The 21227-nt window shown below is 32.8% G+C and overlaps 2 protein-coding genes across 3 annotated transcripts in view; one reads left to right on the plus strand and one right to left on the minus strand.

Annotated features, from left to right (window-relative positions):
• LOC123690826 (protein outspread) overlaps positions 1 to 21227 on the plus strand; it is a 229135-nt gene that overhangs the window by 81418 nt on the left and 126490 nt on the right. For both annotated transcript variants that reach the window (XM_045634896.1, XM_045634897.1), the window contains exon 2: positions 17578 to 17658. In XM_045634896.1, the coding sequence (XP_045490852.1) occupies positions 17578 to 17658 (81 nt within the window). The remainder of the gene's footprint in view (positions 1 to 17577; positions 17659 to 21227) is intronic.
• On the minus strand, positions 2264 to 4257 carry LOC123690833. The gene is made up of 2 exons (XM_045634911.1): positions 4070 to 4257; positions 2264 to 3872 (listed from the first exon to the last, which is right to left on the minus strand). The coding sequence occupies exons 1-2, from the start codon at positions 4208 to 4210 to the stop codon at positions 2613 to 2615; spliced, it is 1401 nt and encodes a 466-aa protein (XP_045490867.1). The 5' UTR covers positions 4211 to 4257; the 3' UTR covers positions 2264 to 2612.

Below are 21227 nucleotides of genomic sequence, written 5' to 3' on the forward strand. Positions count from 1 at the left end.
ATATTTCGGAACAAGGGTACAATATTAAATAAATAATCCTGTGTTTATTTTAAGTTGGTTATAAATTCAATTAATATGAAGAAAATTACCGACTTTAAGTACAAGTCACAACAACACATAAATAATATGCACTTTCAGAAATCAATATAAAATATTTATTGTATGTTCAATATACACCTTAACTTATAAACTGTATATTTTAAAAAAATATCTTTAATAACAACATTGCGTTGAAAAGAGAGTTAATAAAACACTTATAACTCAGAAAATGTTATCAAGATTTCCAGATAAGACCATCGCCGTTTAATAAATTTCGCGGAGTATACTAAAATTAAATTTATATAGTGGTTTTTAACTTGATTTACTGACGAAACTTTGCGCATACCCATGCCCATGAAAAATAACTTATTTTCTTTCTGATATATAAGACGCACGAATTGACAACATTTCAAAATTTTAACCTACTTATTTTTTTATTTTAATCAAAACTAGATCAAAAATTATTATACACGTATTTTTTGCTTTTTCAAAATATTAAAGTTTTCATTCATCTTTTTGAGTTTGAAAATCATCTCATTCTAAAATGTCGTAAGCGCCAAATGACGTCATACATACGGAGGAATAGATTTTTTCCTTTGCCACGTAATTTAGATTAAAAAAAAAAACTCGACAGTTGACATTTTATCACTCTTGACAGTTGACACTAAAATAAACCGCCATTCGCCAAGCTTTGTAATTAACTACACACCGTTATTTGCAAGTCTTTTCGAGTATCTTAAATTTCATTAAGTAACATTTTCTAATTTTCTACACAATGAAAGTTACCGAAGGATTTCAGTCTGCTGATAACAGAAACCTACCTTCAGTTAGTTATCTGATGATAATGGAATATATGTATGAAAACGATTGCTACAATGCTGCGGAAACTCGTAGTGCTAAGGCATTACTTGCATCTCGTGAATCTTACGTCGAAACAGCAGTAGGATACGTCGAAGTTAAGCGGGAAGGAAATTTGTGTATTATTAAATGCCGTGTAACACCAGAACACAAAGTTAAAGGGAAACTATACGTCGTGTCTGCTACAATAGATGAGACGGCAGAAAAAATCATAAAAGTAGAATGTAATGATTGCGCAGCAGCAGCAGGAGGGTGCAAACACGCCATTTGTTTTGTAATTTGGCTTGTTAAACGATCAGATGAGCCATCGGTTACATCAACTGTTTGCTATTGGACTAAACCCAGACTTGCCGCAGCTGTTACAGATAAGCAGTTTGTTTTGGCCAAAAATTTGGGAAGAAAAAGGAAAGTTCCTGAAGATATAAATGTGAATGTAACATTATCCACATTTACTAATGAGTGTAATCTGCGCAATATATCTGAAGGAATGATTTTAAAATATTGCCAAGAACAGCAGCCTGCACTGATAGATTTAACCGTTTTTAATTTAATGCTCCAGTTTGTTCAAGATGTCCAATATGATCACAGTTACATGGCATTTAAATCATGGTATGCAAACATCATTACAGACAACCTCAAAAACCAAATAGCTGAAAAAACTAAAAAACAGTCTGACTCTAAATTGTGGCATGCAATGCGTCAGGGTAGAGTGACTGGTTCAAAAATTTATGAGGCAGTGAAATGCAAAACTACAGATGGTGCATTAGTGAACAGTATTTTAGGAGGTTATAAAGTGCCAGAGACGCAAGCCATTAAAAGAGGCAAAACATTGGAAAATCTTGTTATACAGGAGCTTGAAATACAACTTAATATCCACGTTGAGAAACAGGGCATAATTTTACTATCCCCTATCATTGGAGTATCCCCAGATGGCATTTGCAAGGACTTTGTCATTGAAGTGAAAAGTCCAATGAGCCATAAAGCAATGAAAAGGTACATAAACGAAAATGAAATTAAAGAAAAATTTAAAGCTCAAATAATGCTCCAGATGTTTGCTGCTGAAAAGAAAAAAGGATTATTTTGTGTAGCTGATCCACATTTTGAACTAAACAAAATCATTCACAAATACTGGATCCTTTATGATGATGAATATATGCAACATTTGTTAAGGGGTGCTGAAAATTTCTGGGAAACATATATTTTCCCAAAAATGTTGGAAAGCGTTAAATAAATAGAACTTTTAAAAAAACAGTCTTTTATTATTAGAAAATTATGAAAATCATAGGCTTATTAAGATTAAATAAAATAAGTATTTAACAAAACTACATACATATTAAGTTTGAACTTAATAATTTCTTAGTAAATTTAACCTAAATGTCCTTACATACAGAAATCACACTGTTCAAAATTACTTTTACAGCCTATTCATTATTTATATTTAATATAGACCTTAATAAATTGATCAAACCACATACTATGGTCCCCACTTCATCTATCGTGGTTTTAACAATTTTTTACTATGGAACTTTATAAATTAATCAAACCATATGCTATTGTGGTGACAATAGCATGTGGTTTGATTAATTTATAAAGTCATTCTCAGTCAGTCATAAAGTCATTATAAGATCGTTGCGTAGTTTGAAAGATTTAAGCATACAGAGGAACAGAGAAAGTGACCTTTGTTTTATACTATGTAGTGATAATAGAATGTGGTTTTAACAATTTTTTACTATGGAACTTTGTAAATTAATCAAACCACATGCTATTATCACTTCTTCATCAATGTATTGAATTAACTTATTATTAATAACAGAATGTGGTTTTAACAATTTAAATAATCTTATTCTCCTAATAACCCTCTCTATGTGAATGCGTAGACTGGCAATAACTTTACTTTGAATGGCTTCTTTTTTTGTTAATTTAACATTTTTTATAACACTTGGTGGACGAAGAAGCTTTATGCCTTTTTTAGTCAATAAAGTATCAATATGTTTGAATCCCCGATCTGCTAATATTGAGCAGTTAGGTGGTAACACATCTAAAAATCTAGATACTTCCACTATGTTTGTATCAGATATCCTACCACCATGGCCAGCTGATACAAAAACAATGAAACCATCAGGTGTTGAAGCCAATAAATATTTTAGTGTGTTAGCATTTTTATACTGAGACCAGGTCAGTGATTGCTCTATGGGCTTGGATGGTTTTTCTATTTCTATTTCAAAACAATCTATTATGCAATATATATTTGAGTATTCTTTATTTGTTTTAAAAGAAGATGGTAAGTTTCGTTTTACAGTCAAAATAGGGGGACAGAAAATCAATTGTTTAAAAAAATTAGATAGTAAATAAAGAGCTTTATAAAATATACGCCATAAAGTGCTTAGAGATATACAAAACATGTCTGATATTTGCCTGAATGATAAATTATTTTTAATTTTGTATAATGTTATTATAATATGTATAGATTTTAATTTTAAATGAGACTCAAAAAAGTTTATTAACCAATAATAATTTTGTGGTAATCCTATGTAATCTAATGGCCTTTTTTCAATTATTTCTAGCATGAAGGATTTTTGTATGTTTTCGTTGGTAATGTCAGAAACATCTACAGAAGTAGTAGTAGTAGTGCTACCCTGTGTTGATGGTATGGCATCATCAATATCAATTTGTTCCCTATTAAAGTCATCATCATCGTGACAAAAAGATGATGGAGCTGTCTTAATTTTACTCAAAGAACAGTTAGTGGTCCGATCTGCCATTTTTGGTTTCACTTGCACACCTTTATTACATAATAAAATCTTAATTTCTGTGACACTATCTATCTCCATTGGAATTGCTGCTGATGATGTGCTTGGCTGAGGTTCCCTTAATGGAGATATGTTGGGTTGAAGGGACTGCGGTAAAGAAGCTTTGAGTTTGGGTCGTCCTCTCATAGTTGACCAATACATGTAGTTAGTTATATCTTCTTTTAACTGCAACAAATATTGATGTAAATAATGGATTGAAAGAAATTTTAGTTGGTAAATATATTGCCAGAAAAATATTTAAGTATTGATTTGAGAATCAAAATCTATGATCTATCAATATCACTAAAATCAATTGTTAATTATAATGTTACATTCAGATGATCTTCACAGTACAGGCTACGCTTAGGGCAATCAACACCCACTGCTTTACACCAGTCTTGCTTAGACGCACTGGGCACCACAAAAAACATTTTTTCTTTATGTTTAATAGAATTGTTCTTGCAGGAAGGAACAAAACAATATTTGGCCTCTTTAAAAGGTGTATATTTTTCATTTGGATTCATCGTGAGATTAAAATCCAAAACAAAAACAAAATAGCACGTTCTAACAATAACTTGAACAATTCACAAATACTACCTACTACAATGTTACAACTATTGACAATTGACATTAGTATGAAAATAATATGACAGGAGACAGGACATGCCATGTAAACGTCAAATTGGTAGTTTTTTTTTTTAACATAGAAAATTAGGCTAAGGCGCGTTTTTATTCCTCCGTATGTATGACGTCATCATAACATTTTTCGTATTTATTTAATTTCTCCTAAAATATGCGATAAAAAAATTAAATAAATTTTTTTCTGTAATCGCAATAGCAAAATAAAGAAACGGTTTTTTTCTTTCATGGCCTTTTAAAAAATGAAATGTTGTCAGATCGTGGGACATTTCGTTCAATAGAAGAAAATCAATTTAGTAATTATAATGAGGCAGTCAATCTTCATTCGGTGCCCAAGGAAAAGATCTAGATTAAAATACATATGCACTAAACCTAACCCTTGGCAGTGTATCAAATAATAAATTCAACCTGTATCACGTGTGGAATCCGGTAACAAAGAAGTAAATGTGCTTATGTAACCTATACCTACTATTTATAATTAGGAAGGTAGAAATAAGAATCTCTATTTATTACTAATATCATCTAGTTCAGCTATATTGACGTCATAGAAATCTAAATAACAAGACACTAGAAGTCGTAAGCGCGCGTGACATTGTCGCCGCTCAGGTGGTAACCATACCACAAGTGCGTTCGTCGCTGTTCAGTTGCTCTAGAGACGTGCGTGTGTAAACATGGTGTGTTTCAGCATTTCCCATTGCGGAAATACTTTCACAAGTTGTAATTATACTAATAAAGGAATAACATTTCATCGGTAAATATTTTTTTTAGAAATAATGCCGTTTTTCCTTAAAATAAAAGAATATTTACAAGCATTAGAGCGTTTTCACATTGTCCGGTCCGATATCGGCTATCGGAAGCCGATAGCCGATATCCGATATCGGACACAATTTGCCCTTTCACATTATCCGATAATATCGTCCCGATATCATGAGTGTTGCCAGAAACTGGAAAAGTAGATATATGGAGAATTAAAAAAAACAGTGGATGCATTTATGTTACAAAAAATAAACTTTATTTTAAATAAAATAAATAGTAATGAATAAACTATGTTTTTCAAACCGGTTTAATCTGCTGACTGCGGAGTTTGGATTTGTACCCTCTGCAGAGTCAGAATCTAGTTTCAATAATCAATTTCATTGTGAGGCTTGTTTTTTTATATGCTGTTTTTCTCTTTTTTATAATAGAACATGTTGTGTGGTCGTAGTGAATTTTAGAACTTTTTTATATTAAATCATGTACGACTGTTATGTTCTTATACAAATAAAATAAAATAAAATTCAACTCAGTATTAAAGCGACGAAACTGGCAAATATAAATTCAAATTAGAAGATAGATCGTAGTTGTACATACAGTAAAAATAACTACCTACAAAAAAGAAACCGACTTCAAAAACAGCTGGAAAAGTAAAATATAAAAAAGATTTGATATTGTTAATTATGTACTTAATATTATTTACATGTGCTATTTATTATACAGGTTTGATATCGGCGCTAAAACAAAGCACTAAATCTGTGACTCAATGACAACAATACAATAAACAGCTTACAGCACATCAGTAGTCCAAGTAGGAGGAGGAGCGAGGCAGAATGAGTAAATAAAGATAAAAGACACTAAGTAATATTTCGAAGATACGGTTGAATTTAAGAACGCAATATATTTTTGTTTACTTCAGTTCAGCCAATTGCCGTATATTATAGGACGGTATTAAAATAGCTCCCGTAAAAATAGTATTTTTAATGCCTTTAAATACTTAAATGAATGTTTTCTTAATAAAAAGGCTTAAAGTAAATGAAAGGATTTTTTTTTTACATTTAGCGCCTAGAAATGACTGAAAATACACAAACTAGTGCTTTTTTTGCTGTTGGTATACTACCTTTTCGAAAATTGAGTTGGTAACACTGAACATTATCGTCCGATACTTCACGGGAATATCGGTGTTGGCTCCGATATCCGATATCGGACCGGACAATGTGAAAGACAGGTACCTAAATCATACATTTTACTTAGCCTCCGATATCGGATATCGGCTATCGGCGCCCGATATCCGATATCGGACCGGACAATGTGAAAACGCTCTTACGAGTGTCACCATAGTAATCGAAATAACAATGAATGACACAGCCGACCATTCTTATTATCACGTTTAACACAAATTTCAACCTTATTTCTATGAGTTTATGTTCAAAGTTATATCTATTGAAAATTGACAATCTCTGTTGTAGAAAAGCCGAAAGAAACAAAACGTCTCATATACTTAGGGGTGTTATTCTAAAATAAACCGTAAATTCGTGCGTTAGGATACATATTCAAAAGCTTAATTTAATATTTAAGTTAGTTTTCACGAAGTTCAAGCTGTCCAATAAAAGGCATAGTTTACTTGTGTGTACTGTTTAGCTATCGGTTTAAATGTGTTGATTTTGGCGACAGCGGTTTTCATACGAATTAAGACATTATAGCACTTCTATGTGTCTTGTTATTTAGATTTCTATGATTGACGTCTTATAGAAACAAACCTCCATCCATCATCCATCACTAGCGCTTATAATATCTAGTGCTATTAAGTTGTTCTTAGATAGGTACTGTCCCGATACCCGCGGACCCATAATTAAAGCGGCTCGACGGAACACAGTGGGCCCGTCCGATTAGGGCCCTTCTGGCCTCATCCACTCAAGCGACAGCCCAAGCCGAGGTTCGAGATCCCCGTCAAGGGGGGACGCCCTTGTGCATGTCGCTACCAGGGTGAACCTTCAGTTCACCCCCGCGTCCGCGTTAAAATGTAGAAGCCCCTTTGGCTAACATTGAGAAACAGCTTACAAAAAAAAAAAGGAACACAGTGGGGTTTTGGTCGGTAAGAATCCGACATAACCCACGGCACCTTCCTCGCGGGCCGTCAGGGCATCAATGTAAAATTTCCCCACTTAAAAAAATATACTGTCCCGAGGTACGTAAACTAGGGATTTCCTAATAACACTATTTCCTGACAGAGATTGAAAGGAGAGTTCACAAGTCAATCCCGCTCACATTCCGATCCCATTCTGTCCCAGTGTGAGAACAGGACCCTATGATTATAATGTAATCATCGGTAATGCCGTCCGTCCGTCACACCTACTACAGTCTGCAACGTATCCCACGCTTAACGCTTTGTGTTTGTTATGTCATGTTTATTTTGTTAGGTACAACTTATTCATTATTACCATTGTTTTTGATTCAATCTGCACCTTTGTTCAAATGCTCCATTTTTTCAAGATTTTCTTTAGTGATAAAGATTACGTAAAGAAGTCATGTAGATAGGCATAATTTACGATGTAGTTATATAAATCTATAGTTTCTTAAAATAGCTAAGCACTTGGTCAGGAGCTAGAAGTTTAAGAATTACAATTGACTAGTTGTAGCTCGCGGCTTTATTCACTTGTCTGGATAGAAAGTAGCCTTTGTTCCATAATTTCAGGCTTTTCTGTGTCAAACTCCAATTCGTTTGTCTATTTTATCTCATTTTTTATAGAAATCTATTATTTCTGATACCACTAATTAAATATTAATAATAAAGTGTTTCTGATAGCAATATTTAAAAGTTTATTATCCAATATACAATCCTACAATTTTCAAATATGAGTTAATTAGTAAATAAATGAGAAATAACAGAAGATTGAACAAAGCCATCAGTTGTTTTTCACTTTTATTGCCTCCTCACATTCCTGTCCGTCTCGATGTCTTCATGCAATCCTTTCTTTTAACACCTCGTTGTATTTAAATTATCATCATCTTGTTTTAGTTATTTATGATTGGTGTGCAACAAAAACAAAGGTTTTTAAAGTATGGCATGTCGTTATTTTAAGATTTTTTGTTTATTGCATTTGAAGACCAAATTTATAAGTGAATTTGTAAGTTTGAGATAACACTCGACGTAAAGCGTTTGAAATATCTTGTTTAAAATATATGCATTATGTAACCTAACAACCGGAAAAGATTTAAATTATTACAACATGTTTATAATTAATTAACAATTGACTCTAAGCAATACTTGTCTTTAGGCATTGTAGTTAAATCCGACTCGAAGGACCCCGGAAGCAAGTACACAGCTACTAAAGGTACTGACCATTTGATACTTAATGTCGTAACAAATGATGCACGACGTAACCCAATCCTATACACCGACGTGATCACGTCAATGTTAACAGGTTGACAGAAGCAACAAAAGAAAACAATTGTCATTAACATCACTCAAACTTCAACTCTAACACGAATACTTAAGGTCGATTGTTAATAGCTGCCAGCAATAATTTCTATTGACATAGAAAGTGAGTGAAGTGATTCCTAACTATTGTGTGTGGAAAGTCAAGTGGGTGTTGGCGAATGGAAAACGTCAGTGAAAACTTTGTAATTGTTTGTCGGCTTCCTTGATGATATGCGGGGTCAGGTAATACAATTAATGTGATAATTCTTGTCTATGCTGTATTTGTGTTTACATTGATAATTTTATATCTATAGTATTAACTCTCCAGTACATATTGATTAGAAAATATTATAGTTGGAACAAAAAAAAATGACTTTATTGTATTATGTTTGTTCTGATATAAAACGTTACAAAATTAGATTTTCCGTGTCATTACGTCTTTCTTCAACCATACCGACAGTACAAAATACTAATGTAATTAAATACATTTCGAAACATTCCAAGTTCAATGTTTATGTGGTAATAACACGTTTACAGACATGGCTTAGTTTAACAGTTAAATAATGTTATAGTACCGAAGTAAGACGTTAATACAAGCCTTGGTAATCAAAGATATCATTGTTGAGACCGCTGTATCAATAATTAAACTGTCATTCAATCGGCCTCCACGTAATTATCATAAACAGGCTAATTATTAGCCGATCTAATTCAGTTAGAAGGTGAACATGAACGCAAGGCTCACGGAATGTAGTCGTTGAAAGACAATTGATATGGAAACTCGATTATACCACCTGTCAATGGTACCTATGTACGTTAAACCAAACGGTTTCAAGGTGAGATGTCAAAATATTGTACCCACATTCTTCTTGAATGTCGAATGAATAAATTAAGATTGCAAAGTTTCATTCATAGTGCCACTATTTACATTTCAGTTGTAATCAATTTTATAACTGACCTTTCTATTGTTGAATTTGGTAGTGCAATTATTTGTTCAGTAAACACAATCAAAATAATAATAACGTTACTGACAAGGTTATGGTAAGGAAATTCAATTAAGATGCAAAAGTAAAACATGACACCGTTACAATGGTCCATTAAAATTCTATTTAATACTGGACACACGTTCTTATCTGTTATCGCAAGAATCTGGGTTGTTAAATAGAAACTTAAGTCTTCCTAGATATAGTTAGATATAAGGTTCAATTCTCCAAATGCAGGCTACATAATTTCCAACTAGGGTATAAACATTATGAATCCAAATATAATAAATCATCATAAAAACTGTTTATTGTTTGCTCCTACAACCTATGCTATATCACAATATGTTTACCATCTACCCACATCCATGCGTACACGTAATCAAACAAATGACTACCAAAACAAGCCAGCAGCCCAAAATCTCACACCGATTTGTAACCGTCATATCTCTGAATGGCCAGCATGATCTACTTATCGTGAAATAAAGTAATGAACTGTCAGAATGTGATGCAGACAGCTCTATTGGCGAGCACTAAGACATACTAAATGGTCCATCATTAGGTACGATACAATATCTGATAACCTTATAATGTTTGCACTTTTGTTCGATGCGGAATTGTTTTGTTCTTGGTTGGCTTGTTGAAGTGTGATTTTTGAATGATGTGAAAAAAAATGGTCAACTCGACAATTTGAAATGAATGAAATGAAACATTGAGCTGCAACATGAACTGCTTGGATAGCATTAATTTTAATTATTATAAAAATCAAATTTATTGTCTTTTTTGTTTATCCATACTAATATTATAAATGCGAAAGTAACTCTGTCTGTCTGTCTGTTACTCAATCACGCCTAAACTACGGAACCAATTTTCATGAAATTTGGTATGGAGATATTTTGATACCTGAGAAAGGACATAGGCTACTTTTTATACTGGAAAAATGACGCAATCCTGGAAATCCCACGGGAACGGGAACTATGCGGGTTTTTCTTTGACTGCGCGGACGAAGCCGCGGGCGGAAACCTAGTTATAAATAAAGAGTTTAAAGTGACGTCCGATGTTTATTAATCTTTAATGATCGATTTCATTAACATGTACATGTAAAGCTGCGAATCCAATATTTTTTGTTAGTTTCTACCAGAGATAAAACAGAAACTCTCTCACGGCTTAACCACTCTTCGACGGTTAATTAGGAGCTTTAATTTTCAATAAAAAATCAACTTTAAATGTTGCACTGAAATTCGTGGAAGTGAATGAATAATCATTCCTAATTTACATAAAACAGATTTCATTACAGAGACTTGCAAATGAAATGTCAAATAAAGCACATGGTAAAAGTCGGAATCACTTTCAGTTTCTCTCTTTTCCACTTTTTACTTGCTCTTATTTTGGGATTGCGTGTACATCGATCGAGAAACGAGTTTCAACAGCCATTTAAATTTCAGCACATATTATAGTCAAGCTCATTAAACTTCTAATCGTAACATCAACCTTAACTATATCTAAAGCAATTTCCTAAACATTTAGCTAAATGAAATGGTTGCAATTATATTCCGTACAAATCTGGATAATTGTTGCTTCCGTTGTCCAATTATAGACCGTATTCTTTAAAATTATGAGTCCAAAATACGTCAGCGGTTGCGTTTGGAAAGTGAAATGGGAGCGCACCTGACGTTTCTTTCTTTACGTCGCGGTGTTCTTTTGATTCAGTGAGAGTGGTCTAGATGCGATAATTGTGCCGGTAGCGAATCCGTGACGAGGTCGTAACGACCCCGCGTCGATGCCGGCCCGATCGGAACTATTGGAATTCAGAGTCATTGGGCCAGTGAACAATGCACGACTCAACTGTCCGTTTTGGATTTTTTAATCTGTTTCGTTGATTCGATTTTTAAATTTCGAAAGAATGTTCGAGGAAATTTGTGTCTCTAATAACATGACGTTGACGTTTTCATAAATCTAATTTAACGTGTATTTTTACCAATCCAATGATTAAGTTCAATTATTTAATAATCTTTCAAGCGAGTGACCATGTCGCAAGATAATATCGAGACTTTTACTAGAGCGAATAATCGATCACAATACGAATCATGAATAAAATTCATTAGCTCGAGTCGTGATACAACTGATATTTACGCTATTGTGTACTTCTTCATTGAACTTGACACCGCTTTGTTATTTTTCGCGATGTGAAAGTGACATTGTTGACTTTTCTATTATAGTCTGCGAGTTTTTATCGATTTTCAAATGTATCGATCGTGATTTCGATTGTTGTAAAGTAAACATTTAATGAGATATAGCTTTTTTCGTTTTTTGTATTCAGTTTGTTAGTGGTTATTATAGTTTTACTGAAATAAGTAATCAATAATGATTCAATAGAAACTTTTGTGATCTTTGGGACATAATGAAGACGTTAAAACTAATAGGTTCCGGTGTTGCTTGTTGATACTCAGGCAAAAGTCAACGATATTCAATTGCTGATGCTTCTCTATGTACTTTTAAAAATTATGCATTGACCTCACTGTTTGGTAAGTTAGGTAATGTTAGAAAATTACTCATGGCACAGTGCACTCCTCTTTGAATGTTTGCCTTATTTAAGTATTTCACTATATCTTACCTTTTTACAGTAAAGATCATCTTAATATACATACTATTACCTACAAGTAAGAATAATTTCCACATTAGTGCCGTATCTAAGTTGTCAAAGAGCGATATCAAGTAACCCCTTTAAGGAGCATTTCTCCGACTTTCACAAATCCTCGCATGTTAGCCAAATGATTAATCTAACAGACTCGTGCGCAGACGTCGAGGCGCCCGAGTCGCTAGGCTTTCCATATTCCAGTTTTCATGTGACGTGTATATTTACTACCCTGATAGGTTATCGATTAGTACTCTCTGTATTTAGAGTTTGATAAACCATAAGATCCTCTTTATAGATTTATGTCAGTCTTTTCTAACTTCTGGATATCGCCTAATCAGCTTATCTGTCAGATAAAATGACAAATGCATGAAACTATAAGTCAAAAAGTGTATAAGTTATCAGAAATTTATGCTGGTTTGACAACTTGCTGATAATGATCAGCAAGTGTTGAAACCGACACTAAGAGTCATAACTTTTAGCTGTATATATAGGTGTTATTTCTGTGGTTAGCTTTAGTCAGCATATTGCTTTGCTCGATTAAATGTCCATGTAAATCGAATTAGGAGAGTTATGCTACAGGGTGTATGTATGCTAGTGCACATACGTTTAAGTGCATTTTTATAAACTGATAAATGTGAAAGTTGTTGAATATGGATAAATAAAATGTTTTTTTGATTCTCTTTGAAGGAATAATATTAAACAGACGTGAGTTTGTGTACATAGTGCAGAAATTTTCGCAAAATTGTCTAGTTAGTCTGTGGTAGTGACAAATGTCCCTTTTTACTTGCAATGCATATAATTATGATGATAGTTTTTAATTTTCATTAGAATTACGAAATCTTTATGCTTTATCCCATTTATCGTTACCGTGTGGTTCACCTACCCGTCGCATGCCGTTGAAAGCGCAAGTCCCCCAGTTCTCACGACCCTCTTCAATCGATATTTAATCGTATAGTTTACACTTTCGCGAAGATATCTCATGTGAACAGGGCGACGAGTCTATACTGGTTGCTTTTCGGTTTTGTAAATATTAGTGTAAATTTTGTAGATAGGAAATTATTGTATTTATTGGAGTATCTCTTACCTACTCAAGATAAAAAAAAAATATTCAAAATTTAATTAATTACCTATAAACTGTACAAAGAATATTTTTGTCTTTCATTGTCTCTTTTTTAATTTTAGTTTTTTTTTTGGTCATTGTTTCCAAACAGTTTTAGATTTTATAGAAATAAAAGTTTAGTGAAATTATTTCGGTTCTTTAATCTTTTCAGCATTTGAAATTTGTCTTTATCAAATATGAATTCGAACATTTAGTTTAAATATTATCTACTAGCTTTCCACCCGCAGCTTCGCCCACGCAGTCAAAGAAAAACCCGAATAGTTCCCGTTCCCGTGGAATTTCCTGGATAAAACCTATCCTATTTCCCGGGGTAAAAAGTAGCCTATGTCCTTTCCCGGGTATTAAAATATGTATATCCATACAAAATTTCATGAAAATTGGTTCAGTAGTTTTGGCGTGATTGAGTAACAGACAGACAGACAGACAGAGTTACTTTCGCATTTATAATATTAGTATGGATAATAAAAGTTGGTATTACTTAAAATAAAATGCTATTTAATTCGTAAGATAAGTTATCTACTTATGATAATTGTTAAAAGATAACATAAGTAGAAGCTTAAAATTAAACAGGTGTACAGGTAGGTCCCATGCCCCATGTCCCACTATTAGCTTATCCTACGATTTAATGGCCCCATTAATTTCCATTGGGACAATAAAAAATGCTATAAATCCAAAAGGAATAATTGATGAAGTGATACGTCATTTTAATACAGCTTTATATGGACTCTGTGGGTATAAATTATGTCAATGCAAGTTAGATATCGTGGTATAAGTGAAGGAAACTGGCGATTTTATTTAATTTAAAATGTGGTTATTGAGTGGTTAAATAATTTTACACAGAAATATTATAGTATGTGTATACATAGTATGTGTCTAAAGTATTGACTGCCCTCGTATTATGCTTACCGACAGTATAACAATCTTTCATAACGAAGCGACTTCTTAACAATTTTAGCACTCATAAAACATAAGAATTTTTCTTAGAAAGTGAAGATTTACAAGTCAGATATCAAATCAAATCAAATGAAATCATTTATTGCATACATTAGAAACCTTATGCAGGTATTGCAATATAATGAGAAAGAAAAGAGCAACTATGGAGTTTCTTGCCGATTCTTCTCCGTAGATACTGATTTCCGAATCGGTGGTAAATGTTAAAATATGTAATGACGTTTCAAAAGTGCTTCTAAAAGAAGTCTAATTGAATAAATAAATGTTTGAGTTTGAGTTTTGAGTTTGAATATTATATTTAAATTAAATTACTATTGTCACATATTTTTATGAGTTGCAATTAAAACCAAGAATAGTAAAAGTTGAAGACACACAAATTTACTAACCGTTCTGTAAATAAATAGATTTTAAAAAGCTATAAATCGCTAGCGCTTATAATTCAAACCGTAAACATAATATAAATAACCGAACCGCACCAATCCCGGGGCGGTTTTACGCCTGTCCGCGTCGAATTTACGATTGTTGAGGAAATAATTCTTAGACTTAACTCTAAGCTCCCGTGCTCTATGCTGCGCCTGTGGATTTTTGTGTTTGAAATTCGAAATGTTTATGAGCTATCTGTGAGTTAATGAAGGGTTTTGGACCTCTCCAACGGTTGTTTTGTTTTGAGGTTCAAAGGAGAGGCTGAAGCGATGTATTGTATAAATGACAATTTTAGACTTATTTGCACATACTCCTGGAAATATTGAAACAATACATTTTACGCTCATGATTTGAAACCAAACTGTTTCTTTTGGCATTTATCCCTATCTACTTGTTCTCTATCTTGAAATATGTGCAGTTAAAGTCGTCTATTATATTATACATAATGTATTATTTAGATAGTTAATGACCAGAACCTAGGTCCATGTTACATTTTATTTATGCATCCTGCATCCATCCAAGGTTTACAACACAACCAGTATTTTAAACGTCTTGTTCACTTTTTATGGCTAAAATTAAGATGATTAGCGTGTTAGCAAGAAGGTATAAAGTTTAATGTTGTTAATCTTTCGCTTTACGACCAATTTCGTGGCGACCAAGGGCCTGGTCATTAGCTTGCTTAGATACAAGTTTTTTGGTGTCTTCACCCTTTTTGTTTGCTGCTTTTGGAAAAATGTTTCCGTTTTCATGTTTTAGTGTTTGAGATTCTTGATTATCGTTGAAATTTTTGATTTAATGTACATGTTTGTTCATGATTTTGTGTTAATGTAAATTTCATTAAAATATTTCGATTATTGTATGAGATAGACTTTTGGTTCTAGTACTAGCGTTGTTGGTTTTGCTTTGTCCACGCGATTTAAACTGTTTGTATGCAATGAATTATTTGAAAGCAGTAACAAATAAAGTCTAATGCCACATTTTTTATAACAATTTTATATGTACAACTTGAACACTCGGTTGGTAATAATTATTAACTAGTAAATTATCTAATATATATTTATATATTTTTAAAATATACAAAACTCTTGCTTTCTGGACTGGTGGGGTTACAACTGAGCTTTGGTATGATAGTGGTTTATATTATATTCTTTGTAGTTTTTCTTATTTCTAGTGTTTTCTTTTCTCTCAACAAGTATAAATAAAATGTGATCCAAAGAAGTGAGGAGTGGGGGCCTGGTGACCTAAAATACAGGTCATTTTTATTACCTAGTTTAGGCACCAGTCTCACACTTATTTATATGTAATCGAAATGTGTACTTATTTAATGTAACCAATGTGAGAAATAAACTCTTTTTTATTTTTTTTATTTATTTTATCTGCAACAATAAAAAAATATCTATATCAGTCCGTTTTAGAGGATATGCCAAAAAAGTTCATAAGCTCGTAATTGGTGTTTTAATTAAATTTTCAAGAATATAGGTACATACACATTACACACAGCTTTATTTAGCACGTTGTTGCTCTAACGCACAGCCCAGGTACTTCGCCCATGAATTCCAAAGGTCGAAGCACCTAATCTATATACTCCGACCGTTGACCCTCTTACACAATGACACGCGTGTCGACGTCCTGTCCGTCTGTCGCAAAAAGTTATACAGTTATGTGTATACCAGAAGCGAAGTACTGGTAAAATATTCCACAACTAGTAGATACATATAGCTCTGTGTGAATGGTTCAATTATCTTTCAGGTATGTAGTTGTGCCTAGTTGTATTACCAATATTGTATGAGAGTTACGATTTGTATCTTGATGCAAATAATAATTTTGTATTGTTATCGACTTGCCTTGGCCTTTGTATTACTATTATTTTTAGATTTTTTTACCTCTTTAAAACGCATAACATTACGTTATCCTCTTCTTACATCAGCACCGAACTTGTCCACAGCTCAGGCTTTAATTCCCAAATGTTTATTCACACAAAACCCAACAAAGAAAACAACACTAATTTAATATCGAAACTGCACACGATACCCAATCTTTTTTGTCCATAAAAAGTTAGATTTATGTACCCGATAATGTAATCAAAGAGCAATAACTTACAATAACATAAAAAACGACGATGCGATACGTAACCGTCGTTTTATAATTAATAACCATTTTTGATTGCGAGAATGCGAACCTGTAATCGATTGTTTAACACGCCGCAAGAAAGGTCAAATGTTTTGACATTGTTGGCTGGGTTATTTCGTAAAATATAAACGTGGATGCGTAATCGTGGTGTGAAAATAATACATATTGTATAAATAACTAGCTTATCGCCTGCGGCTTCGCCCGCATTGTCTAAAACCTATTAAATTATGTATTAAAACCTTCCTCTTGAATCATTCTATCTATTGAAAAAAAACGCATCAAAATCCGATGCGTAGTTTTAAAGATTTAAGCATACAAAGGGACATAGGGACAGAGAAAACGACTTTGTTTTATACTAATTACTACTATGTAGTGATGAAGGCTTTTCTATTGTAATTATGGGATATTCTTTTATATACTCGGCTGCCTGTACAGAATATGTTGTTAATAATTTTATTCGACTAAATCCTTTGGTTTACCAGCATATTTTGGTGTACTAAATATTTAGTAGTTACATTTCAGAGTGGCAGCTTATTAAGAGAAATTCTATAAAAAAACGACGTGTGGCACTCGAGGACTGCCGCGGTAAAGCTATTGCATGCTGTGCCTTCAAGGCTCAAGCCACACCTCCGCCCATCGGAGTGGGGAGCGTGAGGTTTTTTCGTTGCGGAATTTCTCGATTCGGTCCCCGCGCTCAAGGCCCGCGATAGAAGCTATGCAGTAGCTTAAAACCCGATTAAAAAGTACTACAAGACTGAATAAAGTCTAGAAAGTAGAGCCTACTGAAAATTTCCCAATACTACTTCCATGTATTTAAACATTGCCTACGTTTGTTACAGGCCAGTCGGAAGATATCAAAATGTGGATACCTGTTCGTGGCTCCAGGGTGGGACTTCTCCAATCCGCTCTACAGGACAAAGGTTAGTTCAACGTTACCTATTTTATTTTAATAATACAATAATTAATAATACAAACACAACATTTCAAGAAAACCCCGTGCACTTCTTATGACCTATTTGCGAAAAATATTTTTTACATAATAATTGAGAAAAAAAAACAGAGAAACATAAACACTATCCTTATCAAAATTGGCTACATCGGTTCATCCATGCTAAAATTTTAAGGAGACATACGAAAAACTATTGATTTTTTTATGTGCATTATAAATGATTTGAACCTAACAATACCTATGCAATGTAAAAATCTTATAGTTTGAAAAATCAAAATATTAGTTTCAAACATAATAAACAACTCGTATCAAGGCGTAGTTCCCAAAACTGAATGAAATGATATTTTATTGGCCGTTCTGCGAAATCGAATACTTCAATAAACAGAAATAAAACACGACGGAATTAAAAGCGATTCGTAGTAGATCGCTTTTGGAATATATCACAAACAACTTTTTGGTTTCAACTTTTTAAAGGTTACACGTTAGAAATTAGTGTGGTAATTTTAACATTATTTTTATTGAGTATATTTTTAAATAATGGGAACTACAATTTGTTTATTTATAGGTTTTGTTTGTTAACTCTGTTTCTGGAAATATAAAATGTAGTCCAGTTAATCCTGTCATATTCATACGAATAAAATCGATAGCCGCACTTCTTGAAAATCGGTTAAAACAAGGAACAGTTCATTCTTTTTTTAAATGCATAATTTGATAAAATAAACGGAAATCTCATTTTTTTAAATACATATATGTCATCGATAGTATAATTTGGCACTAATATCAATAAATCGATAAATAAATCGGTTTTGAGGATAAGATTGATAAGCTATCGTAAATGCGTCAATTTGATAAAAAAATAAAAGAGATTCGTAAAAAACGGTAGGTAATTAAGATTAATATTGATTTTGTTTTAATTTTTATTAACTCTTTATATTTGAATCAGTTACAATAATTGAATATCGTTGTATTAATAAAATGTTTAGATTAAGTTTACATTTTTATTTCATTTACTAGTTGTGCCCCGTGGTTTTACGCGCATTGCTCATGAGGTCTTGGTGTGATGATATATAGCCTATAAGCCTACCTCGATTAATGGTCTATCTAACAGTGAAATTATTTTTCAAATCGGACCCGTGGTTCCTGAGATTAGCGCGTATTCTTTCAAGCAAATAAAATAACAAATCTTCAATTTTATGATATTAGCTTCAACTTTATACTAACACTAGCTGCTCCACGCGGTTTCATCCCCGTGGCTCCACTCCTGTAGGTCGTAGCGAGATGATATATAGCCTATAGCCTTCCTCGATAAATGAGCTATCTAAAACCGAAAGCATTTTTCAAATCGGACCAGTAGTTCCCGAGATTAGCGCGTTCAAACAAACAAACTCTTCAGCTTTATAGTATTAGTATAGATATATAAAATCTATAGATTTCTATAGGTTTGTGTGAAAAAAATCTGATATACAAATAATAATTACGTTTATTTGTTTGTTATGCATGTTCGCTGTCTTTAAAAATTAAAATTGTAATCTTGTTTTTTATAAAAAAAAAACAAATTCCTTTGGAATTCATTGTATACTTGATCGATCGGTTACAAGAAGTGATTATTTATCTAACTCGATGTACCTTTAGATTCCTCAACAAAAGATTTGGAAAATAAAAGAGTGCAATTTTGTTGATTTTATTTGGGTACAGATCGTATTCGAGATAATAAACGTTGTGTTTTGGTTACACTATTCGAATTTATTTATCCACACAAAACTGAAGAATTTGTGTGATTGTTTATTTAAAAAGCTTATCACAAGTAACTTATTATTAAAAAAAAATAAAGATTCAACAATAGCAGAAATGGTCCTAGATTTAAGCTATTTAATGATTTGCTAATTATAGATTCAGTTCTAACATTTCTTTGACCTAATATTCAAATAAAAATTTGTTTAACTCACTGCAATCGAATTGTGTACTGCAATGCCTGTGAACAAAATTTACAAGTATTTATGCGGTCTCAAATGTTATTTTGCTAAGTAATCGATATAAAACATTTGATTTACAATTCATAATCCATTTTTGCAATGTACCTAGTTGCAATAAAAAATCTATAGAATTTATAATATTTTTAACCTTTCGCGAATAATAACATAATCCAGTCTATATTTGCACTAAAACCACATAAAAGCAGTCAATTGGCTTGACTGGAAACAGAATAAAAGTCAGAGAAAAAAAGGACTTTTGTCAATATACCACTTATTTACGATCCAAGTGGAATGCATTCAGAGTTTACCATCTGCAAACGAATTATGGTTATTATGCAAACCGTGTAAAAATTGTAGTCCGAGAGCCCGCGGATGTATGGGCTATGTTATCGATAAATCTGTGATCTTGGATTTATTGTTAACTAGCTGGCCGCCCACGTATTTGTTCGCGTGCGAGTTACTAATACATATTTCCACTTCACTCTTCAATATTATTAGTTTCGAAACAAATTTTACTTGTCCGGTTCGATGGTCAATATCAATTAATGAATTATCAATGCTAAAATACATTAAAGTCTATTTGGATATTTCGGTAAATGAATATATTCTATCACCCTGAAGCCAGACGACTTACCATGAACTAGCTACTGAATATTCTTTTATGTTACATGTTTTTGTACGGTAACAAAAATGTTATTAATAAAATAGAGCAGGCGAAGCGCGTGATCTTTTTAAATGTTCACTCACAACATTAATAGTTATTTTGCCAGCTTTTTGGAAACATTTATTAAACTAATTAAAGAAATATACACTTATACGAAATTCACCGTCCACCTCTTGCACTACAGGGTCGTCGTGTGATCACGATCTGACCAGCGGGGGGTCGCGCGGCGCCAAAAAGTGTCAAAAAAACTCAGGCGCGAATTTAAGTTGAATATTATTAATCACAACAATTGAAAGAGACTTTATCAATTCGCTTGTCAGGACTGTAGGGACGTGATGGTTTGTTTGCGAATAAATTGGAGGATTTTCTTATTGGCTTTGGTAATGTTAGGTAATATTTTTTACTGGTGCTCGATATTATATATTGAACTTGGTTTTTATTTTATTAAGTAACAATGTTGTTTTATAAATCAGGCATCATTACTACAGTAATACATGGTAATATAACCAATCAAAAATAAAATAAATAAATGAACATCAATCGTTTTCAGAATTCGACACAGAATAAGAATAGGACCTAATTTCTTCTGTGGCATTTGAAAAAGTTTTTAATTTGCTAAAATTTTTACTCTAAACACCTCTTTTCACAACCGATCATCCTTAAACAGCTACAGTTCATCACAGTATATTAAAAATTATAGGTATATTAAAAATCGATTATCACCACGCATGACTTACCATAACCTTTAACTCACAAAGAAATGGTCCGTTTCGATTTTTGGTGCACATAACAGTGTAACCCAATAACCCCCAAGAAAGGTGGGTGGTGCCGCCTCTGTCACGACTAAATACCACTTCAATACCATCGTTAAGAGTGACATTCTTTCCTTGATGATCTCTAACA

The sequence above is a fragment of the Colias croceus genome, chromosome 4 (genome assembly GCF_905220415.1).
Source record: "Colias croceus chromosome 4, ilColCroc2.1".
In the NCBI taxonomy this organism is placed as follows: domain Eukaryota; kingdom Metazoa; phylum Arthropoda; class Insecta; order Lepidoptera; family Pieridae; genus Colias; species Colias croceus.